General features: G+C 33.1%; 2 protein-coding genes across 4 annotated transcripts in view; one reads left to right on the top strand and one right to left on the bottom strand.

Annotated features, from left to right (window-relative positions):
* Window positions 1–674: 674 nt before the first annotated feature.
* On the top strand, window positions 675–7,845 carry LOC125053917 (L-asparaginase-like). Its single transcript, XM_047655538.1, has 9 exons — window positions 675–833; window positions 1,149–1,271; window positions 2,575–2,687; window positions 2,973–3,098; window positions 3,550–3,674; window positions 4,428–4,660; window positions 5,456–5,616; window positions 6,889–7,002; window positions 7,746–7,845. The coding sequence occupies exons 1-9, from the start codon at window positions 761–763 to the stop codon at window positions 7,797–7,799; spliced, it is 1,122 nt and encodes a 373-aa protein (XP_047511494.1). The 5' UTR covers window positions 675–760; the 3' UTR covers window positions 7,800–7,845.
* A 567-nt stretch (window positions 7,846–8,412) lies between these two features.
* Window positions 8,413–16,269, bottom strand: part of LOC125053519 (flotillin-2) — a 177,631-nt gene continuing 169,774 nt past the window's right edge. For all 3 annotated transcript variants that reach the window (XM_047654890.1, XM_047654891.1, XM_047654892.1), the window contains 6 exons: window positions 13,562–13,681; window positions 12,182–12,289; window positions 11,457–11,563; window positions 10,891–11,074; window positions 10,374–10,548; window positions 8,413–9,648 (listed from right to left, as the gene is read on the bottom strand). In XM_047654890.1, coding sequence (XP_047510846.1) covers window positions 9,596–9,648; window positions 10,374–10,548; window positions 10,891–11,074; window positions 11,457–11,563; window positions 12,182–12,289; window positions 13,562–13,681 — 747 coding nt within the window. In that variant the 3' untranslated portion in view covers window positions 8,413–9,595. The remainder of the gene's footprint in view (window positions 9,649–10,373; window positions 10,549–10,890; window positions 11,075–11,456; window positions 11,564–12,181; window positions 12,290–13,561; window positions 13,682–16,269) is intronic.

The following is a 16,269-nucleotide window of genomic DNA, read 5'->3' as shown; positions in this document are numbered from 1 at the left end:
AATATTTATCATCAATAATATTTATATTTAATACATAATGATAACACTATCTCGTATTACCCTTAATCAAATATTATACAATAATGAAACAAAATTTGGCCCAGACACGCCTCTAAGTGTTCATTACGAGAAAGTGATTAACAAACGGCATCAATAATGCAACGTTTCCAGTTTCTGCCACCGATTTTTGCCATATTTTGCACTAAATTCTAATTTATAAACATAAATTACATACGTTTATCAATAAAACTCTACTGCTTCATTTAAGAATAATTTAAAACAACTATTAATGTTCTAATCCTTGTATCTTTCTTCTTTATTAGCTACTAGAATGTTTGTCGTTCTCCGGATTTATAAATTTTGTGCTGTCATGTTTTGATTTGCTTTGCTCTGTATCATATTTTTTTGTGGATACATCCAATGTTTATTTTATGTTTTATTTTTTAACTTTTTTTATTATATAGAGATGTATCTGTTTTATTTTCCAAATAAATAAATAAGACAGTTTTGTTTTCTATTCAAATCTTATTAGCACATTACCTACCATACGCCATTATAAGGAAAAAATTCATGCAAATTATATCGCGTTTATTAGAGTATTACTCAATTAAGCGAAGATACGCTCCATCCGATAAGCAACTGATAAGCCTTCAGTGAGTTATTACATCTGATATTTAAATAACTGGGGCATCATTTCATCATTAGTTTGACAGCTGAGTCGCGCGAAACACGTTGTCGCTGTAATTTACCACAAATAAACATGGTTCAAGAAAGAAGAGTATTGGTTATTTACACTGGTGGTACTTTTGGAATGTTAAAGAATGAAAAAGGCGGTGAGTTTAATTATTGAATGATGAATTCAAACATCACAGATGTTGAGGAGAATTCAATACTTATGAAAATATTGTATAGATAAACACGTGTGAACATAAGAACTTAAGAAGGCGCAGCGATAATTAATTATTATAGGTATACGCAATAAGAACAATGTTGTTCGGTTATTTCTGATATTGGTCATAGATAAAATAAATCATTATTTAAAATTAAAATGTCATGATAATAAGGGTTTTACATTAATTGATTAATTAAAATATGTTAGCATAAACATTATCCGTACATATATTTGTTCAATAATTTAAATATTTCAGTACTGGTTCCACAGAAGAACATTGAGAACAGAGTTATTAGAAAATTAACTCAGCTTCACGACAATGAATATTGGGAGAAAAATCTCGCTAAAACAGACAGACAAGACTACCTCGTGTTACCAGGTAATTTATTTCTATAAATAACTAAATCATGTAACTTGTTAACTATAAAGTTGTCCATCACGTTATTATTGTTTTGTCAAATCAAGCCTTGTTTGTGTTGAGAAAACTGTTGAGTACCATCAGGTGCAGTTCTACGAATTTCGTGTTTATATATGTATATCTCGTGTTGGATTTCGACATCCGAGAGTGTGTGTGGGGGGGGGGGGTTTATAGGACGAGAGTTGATGTGAGCCTCGTTTCTAAATCTTATCCATAGAGACCCAAGTCTAGGTCCTATTTTATTTCATATGTTATGAATACATGTGTCGAATATAAAACAGATCCGTGAGGAGCGTGACCACAAACGTTTATCGAATGGCAAAAGATAGAGATTTGCTTCGCATACGCCTTTGCTATCCTTACATTCGATGAAATAATTGCCTATAAAACAAATTTTCGATTATCGATGACTTTACATTTAAAGCTCGATAACATTTTACATTTTGTCTAATGCTTATTTAATTTTATAAAGATTATATTTAAATCTTCATCCACATAAAACTATACAACAGTGGGTATCAATTGTTATAATTCTAAAATAGCTGTTTGAGGAACGATAAATAATATATTTTTAGGTTTATTTATTGATTTTTACGGGTCTAAAAATCTAACGAAATTGTTGCATAACTAAATCTAGTACGAAAAAACTTCTGCGCATCTGATGACACTGGCTTAGTTATTTGCCTTGCAATGACCAAGCACTTATTTAAAATATATTTAACCTTGGTATTATTACTACTGAATGCTGTCTCCGACACTATCGACATATTTATATGTTCGCAGAGTGAATTCACAGTAGCGATGTTGTGTATATTATGTGTTTAATATTATATATGTACCTACTTTATTATATTTTATTTAATGTTTCACGACATTATCGTATTGGCATAGTCTGTAAGGATAATGTATGTATTTCTGTAATAAATAAATAAATATTTTATCGGTAGATGGTATAGTTTGAATAGATTTGAATGTATATGTAATATATAATAATAATAATGTAAGATGCCCCTGTAACCCCAGTCTCGACTAGGTAATGTGATGGTAATAATATTGTAATGTTCCTTATAGAAAGTATTCCATGTTTTATATGAAACTATATTAGGTAACTGATAAGATTGAATGACTTAATGTGGTGTCCCTATCTAATACGTAATTCTTTAAAAAAATACAAAGATTACAAATATTATAATTCTATTAAAAGTTGAGAATCTTAGGAAATTGATAATAAAAACGATTTTGCTAAATAAACGATAATTTTTAGATGGTAAAGACACAGATCAGAAGATTCTTTACAAGATCTTAGAATATGAAGAGCTGAAAGATTCATCAGACTTTATGACAGACGACTGGATCAACATGGCTAGAGATATTAAGGTAACAGTAACGTTTTTAAATTATTATATGCCTTATATTTTATGTCATAGTATATTTTAAGAACATATTAAATTCCCGTAAAGTATACAAATTTTTCAACAAGTATTCGTGTACGTCAATAAATATCGGTTACTTACAGTGAAACAAATTATCCATTCATTTGGTTTAATGCACGAACAATATTCTATTATTGCATCATTGTAGTGTATTAATTTCTCGATGGCGAACTACTGAATATAGAACCCTAAGTCAAGTCAAGCAGTGTCATATAATTTTTTTTTTCAGAAATACTACCATGATTACGATGGTTTTGTCGTCCTTCATGGAACTGATACCACAGCGTATGGTGCATCAATTCTCTCCTTTATGTTAGAATCTGTTGGAAAGACTGTTGTTCTTACCGGAGCTCAGGTAAGAAACTGCATCTCTATGTAGCACATTAATACGTCAATAAAGTAATGTTGCTATGGGCCTTGAAATTCAAATACAAGAAAAACTAAAAGTCAGCATGATTTTACTTGAAATAACTACTAATTAGATAACACTTGGAGATTGTAAAAATATATTACTATATTATCTTATTATTGTGTCATTATGGATTGACAATAAAGAACTCTACTTAAAGAAAAAACTTTTTAACCGGATTAAACCGGTCACCGTGACCACGCACGCTGTAAAGCACGCGAAACGTCGGATAAATTTAAAATTATGTTAAATAATTGTAAATTTATAATAATACATAACTTTAATCCGGTTAAAAAGTTTTTTCTTTAAATGTGTAAAGGTTATGTCAATCAAAGATAAAACTCTACTTAAGTTCCACAAAAACCAAAAATAATTTTATTTTATTTTATTTAAATAGGTCCCAATTTTCCAACCACGAAGTGATGGTAACAATAACATCTTATGTGCTATACTTATTGCTGCTACACAGTATATCCCAGAAGTAACCGTCTTCTTTGGAGCCAAGTTGTTCAGAGGAACCAGGTAATTCTTATAATCTAGCATTTCAACCAAATTTTTCATAATTTGGTATTTAACTCGAACGCTCTAAAGTATGTATCTACGCCCACGCATCTCTAATAAAATTTTCTTTAACGTTTTAGTAAATTTACGAATAACTTTACGTTTTGTTCATATTAAAGCCTCTGTTATTAGTATATAGTGTTCTGTGAGTACTATCGTGTAGTAGCAGTGCTAATAACTACCAATATTCATACATGGTCACTGTATCTAATTTCTAACATAGAAGATATTCTATATTCTGCAATGCGACTGCAGTGCGTACATTAATAAAGACAAAATAAATACCTTGAAGCCTGAACTAATGAATAAGAGGGCTTATGTAAGCTGAATTCTGCTTAGGAATATACCCTACATCAGAAACGCGATCAGGTAGAACTGTAGCCGAGAAGCTAGGCAGCAGGGGAGTGTCAAATCTCCCCTTTCCTAAAAAGGGACTTCATTTGCCTTGGTCTGCTGGTCTTGGCGTCTCCAGCCGGGCCCGGGCGACAACTACTCCGGAAATATCCTCATGATATTTATGGGCCAGTCGTAGCCCGCGTTACCTCTTGTGCTATTCATCTCACTGATATTTGACAATTCTATGGCAGAATTTTTCCAGCTGCGATCTGTACTCGAGCAACATGTTAGACCTATCCCGGGATACCCTCATGCCTGCGACGTATTTACATACAAGTCCAAGAATTATGATAATTATTAGATTTATTTATATTTCAGAGTCAAGAAAGTCTCGAATACAAAGATCTACGCTTTTGACACACCGAATTTCCCTCCTCTATTAGAAGCCAAAACAACCATTGATGTAGACCCTAAAATGTTGATCCATCCTCGTGGATCTGTACCAAATGAATGTATCTTACACGATAAACTCTGCACCGACGTCTACATATTAAAAGTAACTCCGACCATCACTCCAGATATTATTAGGAGAGTGTTTGAAGGAATGAAAGGTATACATTTTTATTGTCTTTACAATAATAATTTAAAGTAATTAAAACAATGTTAATTCAAATAGCTGACTTGGTTGGTTCCTTATAGAGTCTAACCCGGTCCTAGTTTTGAAACGAAACTTACGTTTTGTGGAATAATGGTATTTTCTTTATTAACTCGGACGGTGAAAGAAAACATCCAGAGGAAGGCATGACACAAAAAATTATGTGACAGGCAAAGAAGGCTGATAACTAACTGGCCTGTTTAGAAAAAAAAGATTCATTGGATCATACAACAGTATGGATCATACAGAAATCTGAGGATTGTAGGGAGTACCAATTTTTATTGGAATGCGCAGAACTTGCTACTTACTACTTGCTTACTTGAAATGGATACAAATTTTCTGTTCCACGTAAATAAATACTTCTGGAATCTTCCATTCCTGAACTCAATTTCTTCTCTCCCACTTTGAAAAAAAGTTTGGTGACATCTCTATACACCCATAATTTGTATGAATATCCATTTAAAAAGGTCATCACTGTCAAAGATAGCTGGTAGAGGGGTGACCTCTAAGGTTAAAATTTGACCCCATTGATAAGCTCGAATCCTCGAAATCCCTTATCTCTTACATGATGATAAAGCATTCTTCTGTCCATATCGGTATTGGGGAGTGTAAAAATATTTTTATATACGGAACTTTCAATTAGTTCCGCCGGTGTGACTAAGAACATGGGAACAAAAGGGCCTCTCCTTATTATATTTTCAATAAAAACTATTATTACAAAATAGTACTTTTAACAAAATTGTTTTTTTAGGTGTGGTCTTAGAGACATATGGCAATGGTAACATCCCGATTAAACGCAAAGAGATCTACAGAGAGATTGAGAGAGCTGTCAAAAACGAGGTGCTGGTGGTCAATGTAACGCAGTGTGTCAATGGAATGGTTCATGGGAAGCCATTGTATGAAACCGGACTTGTAAGTTCACTATTCGAAACTGTCAAACTGTTACTCTACTATGTTTGACAATATTTGTCAAAATGAAAATATAAAAATATGAAAATATGTTTAAGAACCATTACGGCGCCTTTCTTATATTTTGTGTTTATGATCAAAACGGACAGTCAAACAAAGTTTTACGCTTTCTTAATTATTAAACTATAGTGGATTTAACATAACTAAAGAATGTTTATTTAACGTTTTCACAGATGCATAGGTATTGGCTTACAAATAATATCCGTTCTAACTACTATCACCCCTGCAACGATAGTTCGCTAGAATTTCTTTATTTATTCATAAATTCTATGAATCTATTAATCTATATACTATGAATCTATGAATTTTTATTCTAAGCCAATAATTTCGAAATTAAAAAAATATTTAATATAAAATAAGTACAAATTATCGCTACTATGAACTCATATAAAGATGTCGATAGTGTCAGAGACCGCATTCAGTCGGAGCAACGTCTTTGTCAACGGGGCTCTGTGCAACAGACTTTTTCTGGCCCTTAGTATCGCAATCAGTGCTTCACCGTCACATATATCCCTTAGGTACAAAGAACACTTGGGTTGCTCACCACAAGACTTTAAGTAGATAGGCCAACTGTAGGTCCTGACTTGTTTCTAATGTATCAACAATCTTAAGACAAATAATGTCAGGTACATTTACGCCCAAACCCAATAACCTATAAAATAAATAACCTCAATCCATAATCCACCATCTGAGATAGTAATCTTAATCCAAATGTTGTGCCAAGTGTGCCAATAACCAAACAACGGATTGTTATAGCCATCTGTCGATACAAGCTTCCTACCTACCTTTGTATGAAAATGACAGTTGACGAAAGCTCGATTTCAACAGTTATTATTTTAACAGATTTTAACTTACACAAGTTTTTTAAATAATTAAAAAAACTGTTTGTTATGTTTTAAACATACACATGTATATTTCAATGTTATTTGTACCGTTTTATTAACTTTATTTGGTTTACATTGATTATTAAATATGAGTGAAAACGACAAAGAGCATTTTATCCGTCGCCAAAAATGGATTGTCTTCATAGGGTTTGGTATTGGGATACAGATAGGAGATCGATCGACTGTCGCTGTCGGAAAACAATCTGAGATTGTGGATTAATTATTGGTTTCGGGCGTTAGGGGATGTAGTGACTCCGCTCGCGATCATCTGAATAAAATGTTAAGGGAAATACTAACAGTTCGTAATGGCTTTTATACAATTTATTTTCAGCTGTTAATAGAGTGCGGCGTGGTCCCCGCATTCGACATGACATCGGAGGCAGCCCTTGCTAAGCTGTCTTACGTTCTCAGCAAGACTGAACTTAATTACCAACAACAGATTGAGGTAGTTATAAAAACCGATTCGAAAAACTACATACTTGATAATTCATAAGAGTATCTTATCAGTCTTAGGTTCTCATATGAGCTTGGGCTTTATGTGCACAATAGATATTTATATGTATGCAATCAACACGATTATTTATTGTATACATATGAGTAGCGTGTTACTCTCATCCCTGAGGTCGTAGGTTCGATCCACGGCTGTGCACCTTGCAATGTACTTTCTTTTTATGTGCGCATTTATCATGCGCTCGAACGATGGAGGAAAACATCGTGAGGAAACCGGCTTGCCTTAGACACAATAGGTCGACGGCGTGTGTCAGACACAGGAGGCTGATCACCTACTTGTATATTAGATTCACAAAGTTATTAAACAGATACAGAAATCTGAGGCCAGGATTAGAAGGTTGTAGCGCCACTGGTTTATTTTATTTTATTGTAAACATCAGAAAAAAAATTGGACTCAGTTAACACGTGCTCACAAAGAAAGAAAACTTTGTGAGGAAAATAGCCAAAAACTCCACATAAGTCAGACCGACTTGTCTATAAAGAAAACTAAACAAGAAAACACTACAGTAACTGGATCTAGCGCCAGCGCCACGATAAGTGTTAGGGTAACATAGACGTAATCACGTACGTCGAAAAGGTAGAATTGACACACCTGTCAATCTTAGCGTCAACTCTCGACTCTGTGTCAACCGGACACTTAATAAGTATGTATCTATTTTAAAATTGTAACTGTTCTAGCTTATGAAGACAAACATTCGTGGCGAGCTTCAGAATCCACATCTCAACGCATAGGCAAATTATGAAGAAATCGTATTAACAAATAAATTATTTAAGTTTTTCATTGTCTTTCATTAACAGTACCTCCCATTGAAAAAAAATCTATAAGTTTTTAAATATTTGTATATATAAAATTTCTGTGAGTGTGTTTGTAATTAAACTCCTTAACAGACCGATTTTGATGTAATGTTGTGTATTCAATTTTTTTTGTATTTAGGACGTGTCCAAGACAAGGTCTGTCAGGTCGGCTAGTTCTATATAAAATAGTCCCGACTTTATTTGTAAAATAGTATACAAATAAACGGAGGGATTAATAATTGTTTTTTTTTTTAATATTATTTATTATTCTTAATCATTGTTTAATGAGTTTAGATCTGATAAAAAACTATTAAAATAAACAGTATTTACAATATTATTAACCTACATAGTAATGCTAATAATAAATTTAAAAAGTTTAGTCCCTGTGGCAATATATTATGATTAATTATTATTAGTTTAATACTACCTGTATTGCGATAAACTAAAATATATTTAAATATGTCTTGCTCTACGCTTTATTTAAACTACTACATACTTTTCCAAGCTCAATACTAAATAAATTGGTAAATAAAATACACTGTATATTAATATATATAGTCACTTTATTACGAAAATTACACATTTCATAAATATATGGCACAAATAACACACAACTAATAGTAGACATTGCCTTCATTGAAATAAAGAGAATCAGAAACCAATTTAGCGACGACATTTTGCGGTACAGACCCAAAATGGCGCTAGACTGCGCAACGATTGGCTCTGTGGTAAACAAAATTTACTGAAGTACGATAGAAACTGTACTTTAAACAATATACCAGGATATTCCGAATTGACGGGACTTCAAGAGTCCTGAAGTGTCAAGACTTACCCAGAACTGACATCAAAATTAAATACTATTTGACATAGGGGTCAGAATCTGTCACGACTCTGAAGCTCCCTTGAGGGAGTATAAGTCAAGCAAAGTTACTGGAAATATATTAAATGCGCAGGTATTCTGTTACTTTCAATAGCGATTGGGATGTTTTAAAATGTAGTAAGTCCACAATATTGATATCACTATGGCTATCGCTATTGGGAGTAACAGAGCAGCGTTTTGAGTTAAACCTCTTTATTTCAAGAAAAAAATCTCACGTCAACGCCTCACAATCATTTGACTCGGTAGAAACAGAATTCGTCATCAACAACAAAGACTGATGAACATTCTACCGTGTCTGATATGTACAGGCACTAGGACAATTCAAAATTCATAAACACACTGTGATAGTAATATTCGATTTTAAAGGCAGTGCCTTAAGAACACTTTAGATAACAGTACAAAATCTACTGGTTCATATACAGTATCTAAGAACTACGAGAAAAATATATTAAGAATATAAATTGTATAAAAATAATTTGTTCTATTAAACAGATTGCCTAAGTGCCAAACGTGAATTATAAAAAACGTTATGGAATTTTTCATACATTTTTTTTTTTAATAAAATTTTTAGTCTACCATAAGCTCCTAAATCAACTCTACATTAGATATTTTCACTAAACATGAGTAGTTAAAATAAATACAAACTCGTGGATAGTAAGACATCAGAACTATTCACTTTTTTACTTGAAAAGTATTTCCATAAAGAAATTAAAAAGAAAAAATCCACGCTTAGCACAATAAATGGAATTTCAATTATATTGGAAATCAAAGTATTTAATACTGTGCTATTATTTTGTACGATAATCACTAAATAAATAAAAATGCTTTGTGCAGTTTAGACATACGAAGAGTTTTAGCAAGCTGCCACTTCTTTCTTCTTACTGGCTGCTGCCATTGGAGACGCATCTAGAAGAGAAACAAATAGTAAAGATCAGTTTTAAATTCTTTAGGAATCCATTAAGACAGCAAAACTCTATGGAAACGCAAAACTGGACCAAAGACAGCAGACATAAGTCCATATTTTTTTTCGAGATGACATAAACGAATGAGTTAGAGAGAGAGACGTACAGACCCGAGCGGTAACGCAAGTTCAGCTCTGTACATAGCATTTATATTATATGATATTATTATATACGTATTATTCTGTAAAGAAAATAAAAACAAATATATAGTAACATAATCGTGTCACGAGATCATGACGTCGAGTCATGACGAGTCTAAATCACAATTTTGGCTTAAGAAACGAGGCAAAGTCACAATTTGGCTTTAAAAGCGAGTCGTAAGTCATAATTTTCTCTTAAGTACTGTAAAAATTGTCTTACAAAAAAATAGTATTATTGATGCTTTGAGTTGGAGATAAGAGAGAGAATAAAAGTCGACCTAAGAAATGCCAGCCTGATCTTTGGAGTTACCCGGTAAAACCTGATTGTTCAATGGTTTAATACTTGAATGGAATTAGCATAAATAATTAAAATGTCATCTGTCAAACTCCAAGTTCGTTGTAGTCCTTTTAATATCAGTATCTAATGACGCAAAATTAGATGGTACTACAACTGAATATTGAAATAGCTATAAAAGTTTCAGGGTAAGCCTGAGCGACCATTAAAGAATATGTGAGAAATTTCGCATACCTGGTGCACTCGGATGAAGTCTCTTCAACACCTGGTTGATATCCAGGCCAGTAAGTGTTCGTACTGCGGGTGGAATGCCACCAGCCAGTCGGGCCATTTCCCCAGTTGCCCCATTGTCCCCAACGAGGACTATTTCATCTGTCTTCGCTAGAGGAGCCGAAACCTCAGCAGCAATCTGTGAATATTAATTATTTATGATTTAGACTCGGAAAATTAGTAGGACCACCAGTTTGGGTCTACAAAAATATATTAACTTCGTTATAGAATTAACTATTAAGTTTGTTTTGCAAGAGCTGGATTCCCAGATACAGGTATTTTTTACTAAAATGGGTTGCCAAATCTTATACATTGTATATGAATAAACATAGAATATTTTTTGGCGTGAAACTCCTTTAGGCGCATGAGGGTAAAACTCTTACGGATGAAACGCAATAATAATATTAGCGTCACGAAGATGTGCAGCGTTATTGTCGAAGCCTATAAACATCCTGCCTAGTATTCTATACTTCAAAATTACCTTTGGCAATGCTTCAAGAACCAAAGCCATGATGGCTGCATTTCCATACTGCCTGTAGACCCTGGCCTTTGCCAACATTCTCTCAGCATCAGCTTTACCAACGTCCCCAATAGCTGTGGCTTCAGCTAGACCAAGCACCTTGATACGTTCCGCGTCTGCCTTGGCGGCCTCCACTGTTTGAGTACTGAAATAGGCATCAATTAAATTAGTGGTTTAAAGACATTTTATAGATACGGCCTTTTAGACTTGAGCTTGTGCGTTGAAATCACGGCTGAGCACCAATGAACCCAACTTTCCTTTCTTCGTGTACAAGTAACACTCTCTCGCATGATGAAGGAAAACATCGTGAGAAAACCAGATGGCTGACCTTTCTACGAGTATTAAGAAAAACATGATCACGAAACATACAGGTAAAGGTCGCCAACACACCCGCTAGCCCCCCGACGTTGCAGCTGTCCATGGGCGGCGGTTTAAAATTTATTTAAAGTGACCTGCTCGCTTGGAGATATTGGTTTCGCATTTTTTCTTTTGTATGGTTTAATTTGCGTAAATTTTAAATATCTTACCGTTTTCCCTCGGCGATCGCTTGTAGCCTGTAAGCTTCTGCTTCAGCAGGCAAGCGAACAGTTGACTTCAACTCTTCCTCGCGGCGTAGAATCTCTTGTTGTTCCACCTGAGAGGATAAAATATAATCTATATATATATAATGAAAATGGTCTTCGTTTGAGGCTCAATCACGCCTAAACCACCATTTTTCCTAGATGGTTTATGGCTATTTATTTATTAAATTTCAACGTTCCTTCATTTTTTTATTGCTGTTTTACTTTTATGAAAATTTATCCATACGGACTTCACCGCGGAAACATCCGGGGAGGCTTCCTAGAACCTCTAAACGTCAACATCTGTTAAAAACTCGATTTTCGAAATATTTCAATTTTCTTAGCGGGAAGTTAAAAAGAAGAATAATAAAAATATGAAAAAAAATAAAATAATGAAACATAAAATTTATTTTAATTCGTCCAGCAAAGCGGGCGCGAAACGGCTAGTAATTGAATATAACCAGACTTTTAGTTGCAACAACAAAAGATTACTTACAAAATTATATTTAATTTCATCTTTAAAAAGCTTTATTAAAATACTAAAGTTGTACCATAGTATGTAGTAGATTCATGTACTAGGGTGATCTTACGTCCCTTTCCGACAAATTGTGTTTACGCTGCGATGAAAAGAGACAAATACTTTAGGTATAACAGAGCGACTGATTTTTTTAAATAAGGGAGTAAGAAATTACCTCAATTTGTTTGCGACGCTCCACGACCTCGATCTGAATCTCTTCGTTTCGTATTTTCTGTTTGATTTTCGCAGCCTGCAATTCGTATGCTAAAGCGGCCTCGGCTTTCTGTAAAAATAAACAAATATCAAGAAACTTGACAATATGTATTGACAATGCTATCAAAGGGAGAGGACTCTTCAAGGCACCATTCAATGTCCAATCAGTTTTATTCACTACTTTAAGTATTAAACTTATTCGTCTCATTCTGTCAAGTTATGTTTACGATGTATTAGAAAGAGACCGGGAAAGGGACTTAGTACATTAGAAAATCGAATCGTTTGATTCTGATTTGTCTTTAGACGTTTATAATTGGAACGCGATTAGGTTCTCATTCTCAAAGAGAATTCTAGTTGGGAACTACCAGAAACAGTATTTCTTTTTTAGAAAAAGCTAACTACGCCACGAGGCAGTCAAGCCAAGCTTGTTGGCCTTTTAGGGAGGAGTTACGTACTTTTTTATATACTTGTAAATCTTATTGAGACTACTGGGAGCCAATTCGACAGATCGTTCACCAAAAAGTGTATTTTATGTATGTTAGGAATCTGATTTATTTTTCATGCATAAGAATGAAAAAAAATTGACGATTTGAAATCATTTATTTAATATAATTAAGCATTATTTACAGTTTAAAATATTTTCATTATTTCAAGTATTCACTCTTTCCGTAACATCTTCAATAAAAAAAACACAAAGATTACGATGGCGTACCACTAGTAAAATAGTCCTAATTGTATCCTACAGAAACTTCATATAAACCTTTCAAAAGCTCTCCCTCTGCGCTAATAATTTGCAAATGAATCAAAATCGAATCGAAAATCGTTTAGGAATGGCTCGAATTGAAATTAGTTTCCGGTCATTTGTCAAAACTTGTTTCCAAAGTTTGTTTTCGAGGTACTTTTGTCAGGCAAATTTAATTAAATTGAATTTATACGTTACATATAAAACATTAACCACACCGGTAATATGTAATAAATTGACATAAAAAAATCTCATAACTACTATCAGGTTTTAACCGACTTAAAAAAAGAGAACACAAATTTTTCTCATTCAAGTGTGATATATTTCGTAATATATATCTATATACGTTTGTTCCCAATTATCCACATTATTCTTATTTACACAAAATTAGATTTTTTTTATAGTTTCAACACATACTGTGTAATATTACGCATTTTATTACCATAAAAAAATAAAATAAAAATCACTTTAATTGAAGCAAAAACAATTACATTTTGTACTTACATTCTAAAGGTTATAAACATACAATAGGCAACGAATCCTTATTATAGCTATTTTTAATGTGCAACTTTATTTATATTAAAACTTAAAGCTACTTACAGCAGTATTGACTTCCTGATCGAAGTGAGCCTTCTGCAACTTGAACAGCCTAGAGTTATCTTCGATTCTCGTGTCCATTGAATATTTCACATCCATTGCGTTCTTTTCGCATTCGGCTTCCTGGAAACACATAATTAAATAATGTAAATAAGTAATACCTAACATAATTTTACACTATTAGAAAAAGCTACTTGGCTATTAGAAAAAGCAAATTATCACGAATCAAATTAAAAATTTTTTATAGCGCCATTGTTTTTATATACCTTGACAACTATTTAGAAACGAGATTTCGACCTATTTGCAATATAACACTTTATGACGTGTTAGATTTTTAACATACTACTTAAATTTAATATTTTATTTCAACCAAAGAAAGTTCTTTAATATTTATATCTTTTTCTCACGTAATTTTTTAATTTAAATATCTTAAACCGTTAAGCGTTAAATTTCATGCGAGGGCTGGGCCTCTTGTGAGAATTTTCTTTGGGTGATTAGAATTTAGCTTCAGATATAGAGGTGTCGATACGTGGCCACTATACAGGGTGGCCAAAAAGTCGTGGATCAAACGCAAATAGAAGATAGATAAGGTCATCAGCGGCAAAAAATTGTTCTACGGGAGGTCTCTAAGGTCAACCCCTGCAGAGTTATGATTTATTTTGGTTTTTATATGAAAATTGACTTTTTTTTACTAATTCTTCTTAAAATTCGAAAATATCTACATCCTGTATCGTTCTCATAATATCCACTAGATTGGTACTGATGAGCTCTTTCGTTAGACATACTATTTATAGTTGTTTATTGAGTGTATTCAAGATAATATTAAGTGATACGATATAACATTTTTCCAAATCATAAATTTTTCTTTACAATGGACCCCACTGTGAAAAAAAATTACTCCACCGAAAAATGTCCCTGTACTACAAGTTTTGGCGCATTTAATAGGGATTCTGAAAAGGTATTACACGTGGCCATGAGTCGCTCTAATATCTTTCTAGGAAGAATTACAAACAACAGAGCCACCAGGCCAACACTGCTCATTGTTATTCATTAACCTTGGTTAAATCTCTACGATTCTATTTTAAACTTGACACAAATCTTCATTAGTCTAATCTCATCTTTCACCATTAAACAAAAGAGAAATTTATTTAATCCATCAATCAATTAAAACGTCTTTAAAAGTTGGAGCAAAGTAAATATCGATTGGCCTATATAGGCTACCCACTACAGTATTTCCAAACCAGTTTGACTTATGGTCCTTCAAAAAATGAGCTTATCAATTCTTAAGTGGCCGGCAACGGACTCGCGAGGCCTCTGCCATTGAGAGTGTCCATGGGCGGCGATCTCACTTACCATTAAGTAATCCTTTTGCCCATTTGCTCCTGTTCTTTAAAAAAGTGGACATAACAGCAATATAAAATATCTTTAATATGCCAAATCATTACATATTACTTAGCTTTACAGCACTGGCTGGCAGAAAACTCCCTTTATATGTTATTAATATATATTTTACAGTGAATATATTCGTGTATAGTGAACCCGGAAACATATATGTATCTCTCGAATAATAACAATGTAGATCAAAGACGAAATAGACCTATTAATACACCATTACGCCTAGTTACCCAATTTTCCAAACGACATTTTCGACATTGGCCTTAATTTGAATGTCAATTGCCCTTGTTCTTTTAGGTATGTAAAGTGCAAATAAATATATTATATAATAAAACTAGCTGACCCGGCAAAAGTTGTTTTGCCATGTATATTATTTCTAGGAAACATTATTTTAGTTCAATAAAAATAACTATCTACTATAATAAAAAATAAGGGTTGATCGTATAGGGGTGAAAATTAGGGGTTGTATTTATTTTTGTATGCTTTATCATAACAAAATATAAACAAAAAATATTGTCTGAAAAATAAAAATATTTTTTTTTGGGATGGACACCCCTTATCACTAGGGTTTGATATATATATAGTAGCCGATTCTCAGATTTACTGAAGATACATAAAAAATGTATATGAAGCGGCCAAGCCGTTTCGGAGGAGTATGGGAACGAACATTGTGACACGAGAATTTTATTTATTAGATATTTTACAAGTAGAAAGCTGAAGTACTTATGTAGATCGTGTGCACCGTTATATATAAAAAGTTCATACAATTTGTTTTGGTTTAAAGACATTTATTCTCATAACAGACAATAGTCACTTCAATGAGAACTTATATACTAAAGATACAACTAATCACGTCGTGGGTCATTGAAGAGCTTCAAGGATGAATTAGCGAAGTAGTACTTGGGTGAACTTTTATGAACGTAGAGAACTGGCTTTTATTATACCCTATATTAGACTCAAGAGCCTTATAGCTACGATTCTGTGCCTGTTTCTCTGATATTTTTTCCTAGGCATCGAACTGAATACCTCAATATAGGCGATATTCAGACATACAATGAAACTCCATCCACTCTTTGAAGCAGTCTTCTATAACTTTGTTAGTCAAAAGATAAATCCTAATATTTTGTATTGCTTATTAACCCAAGAAACGTTTATGTATGAGTATTATTGTCTTTTCCCGTAATGGATGTTGAATCTACTTTGACGAACAAAGAAACCGGAATTAGGTCAAGCCAATTTAATGCTTAAAATGAACCAAACCGTTAATTTATTGAAGTTTTTGATTGAACCCTCTATGATTAATTGGATGAAATCAA

Source organism: Pieris napi, chromosome 11 (genome assembly GCF_905475465.1).
Source record: "Pieris napi chromosome 11, ilPieNapi1.2, whole genome shotgun sequence".
NCBI classification, from domain to species: Eukaryota; Metazoa; Arthropoda; class Insecta; order Lepidoptera; family Pieridae; genus Pieris; species Pieris napi.
This window is presented reverse-complemented; position numbering and strand designations above follow the sequence as displayed.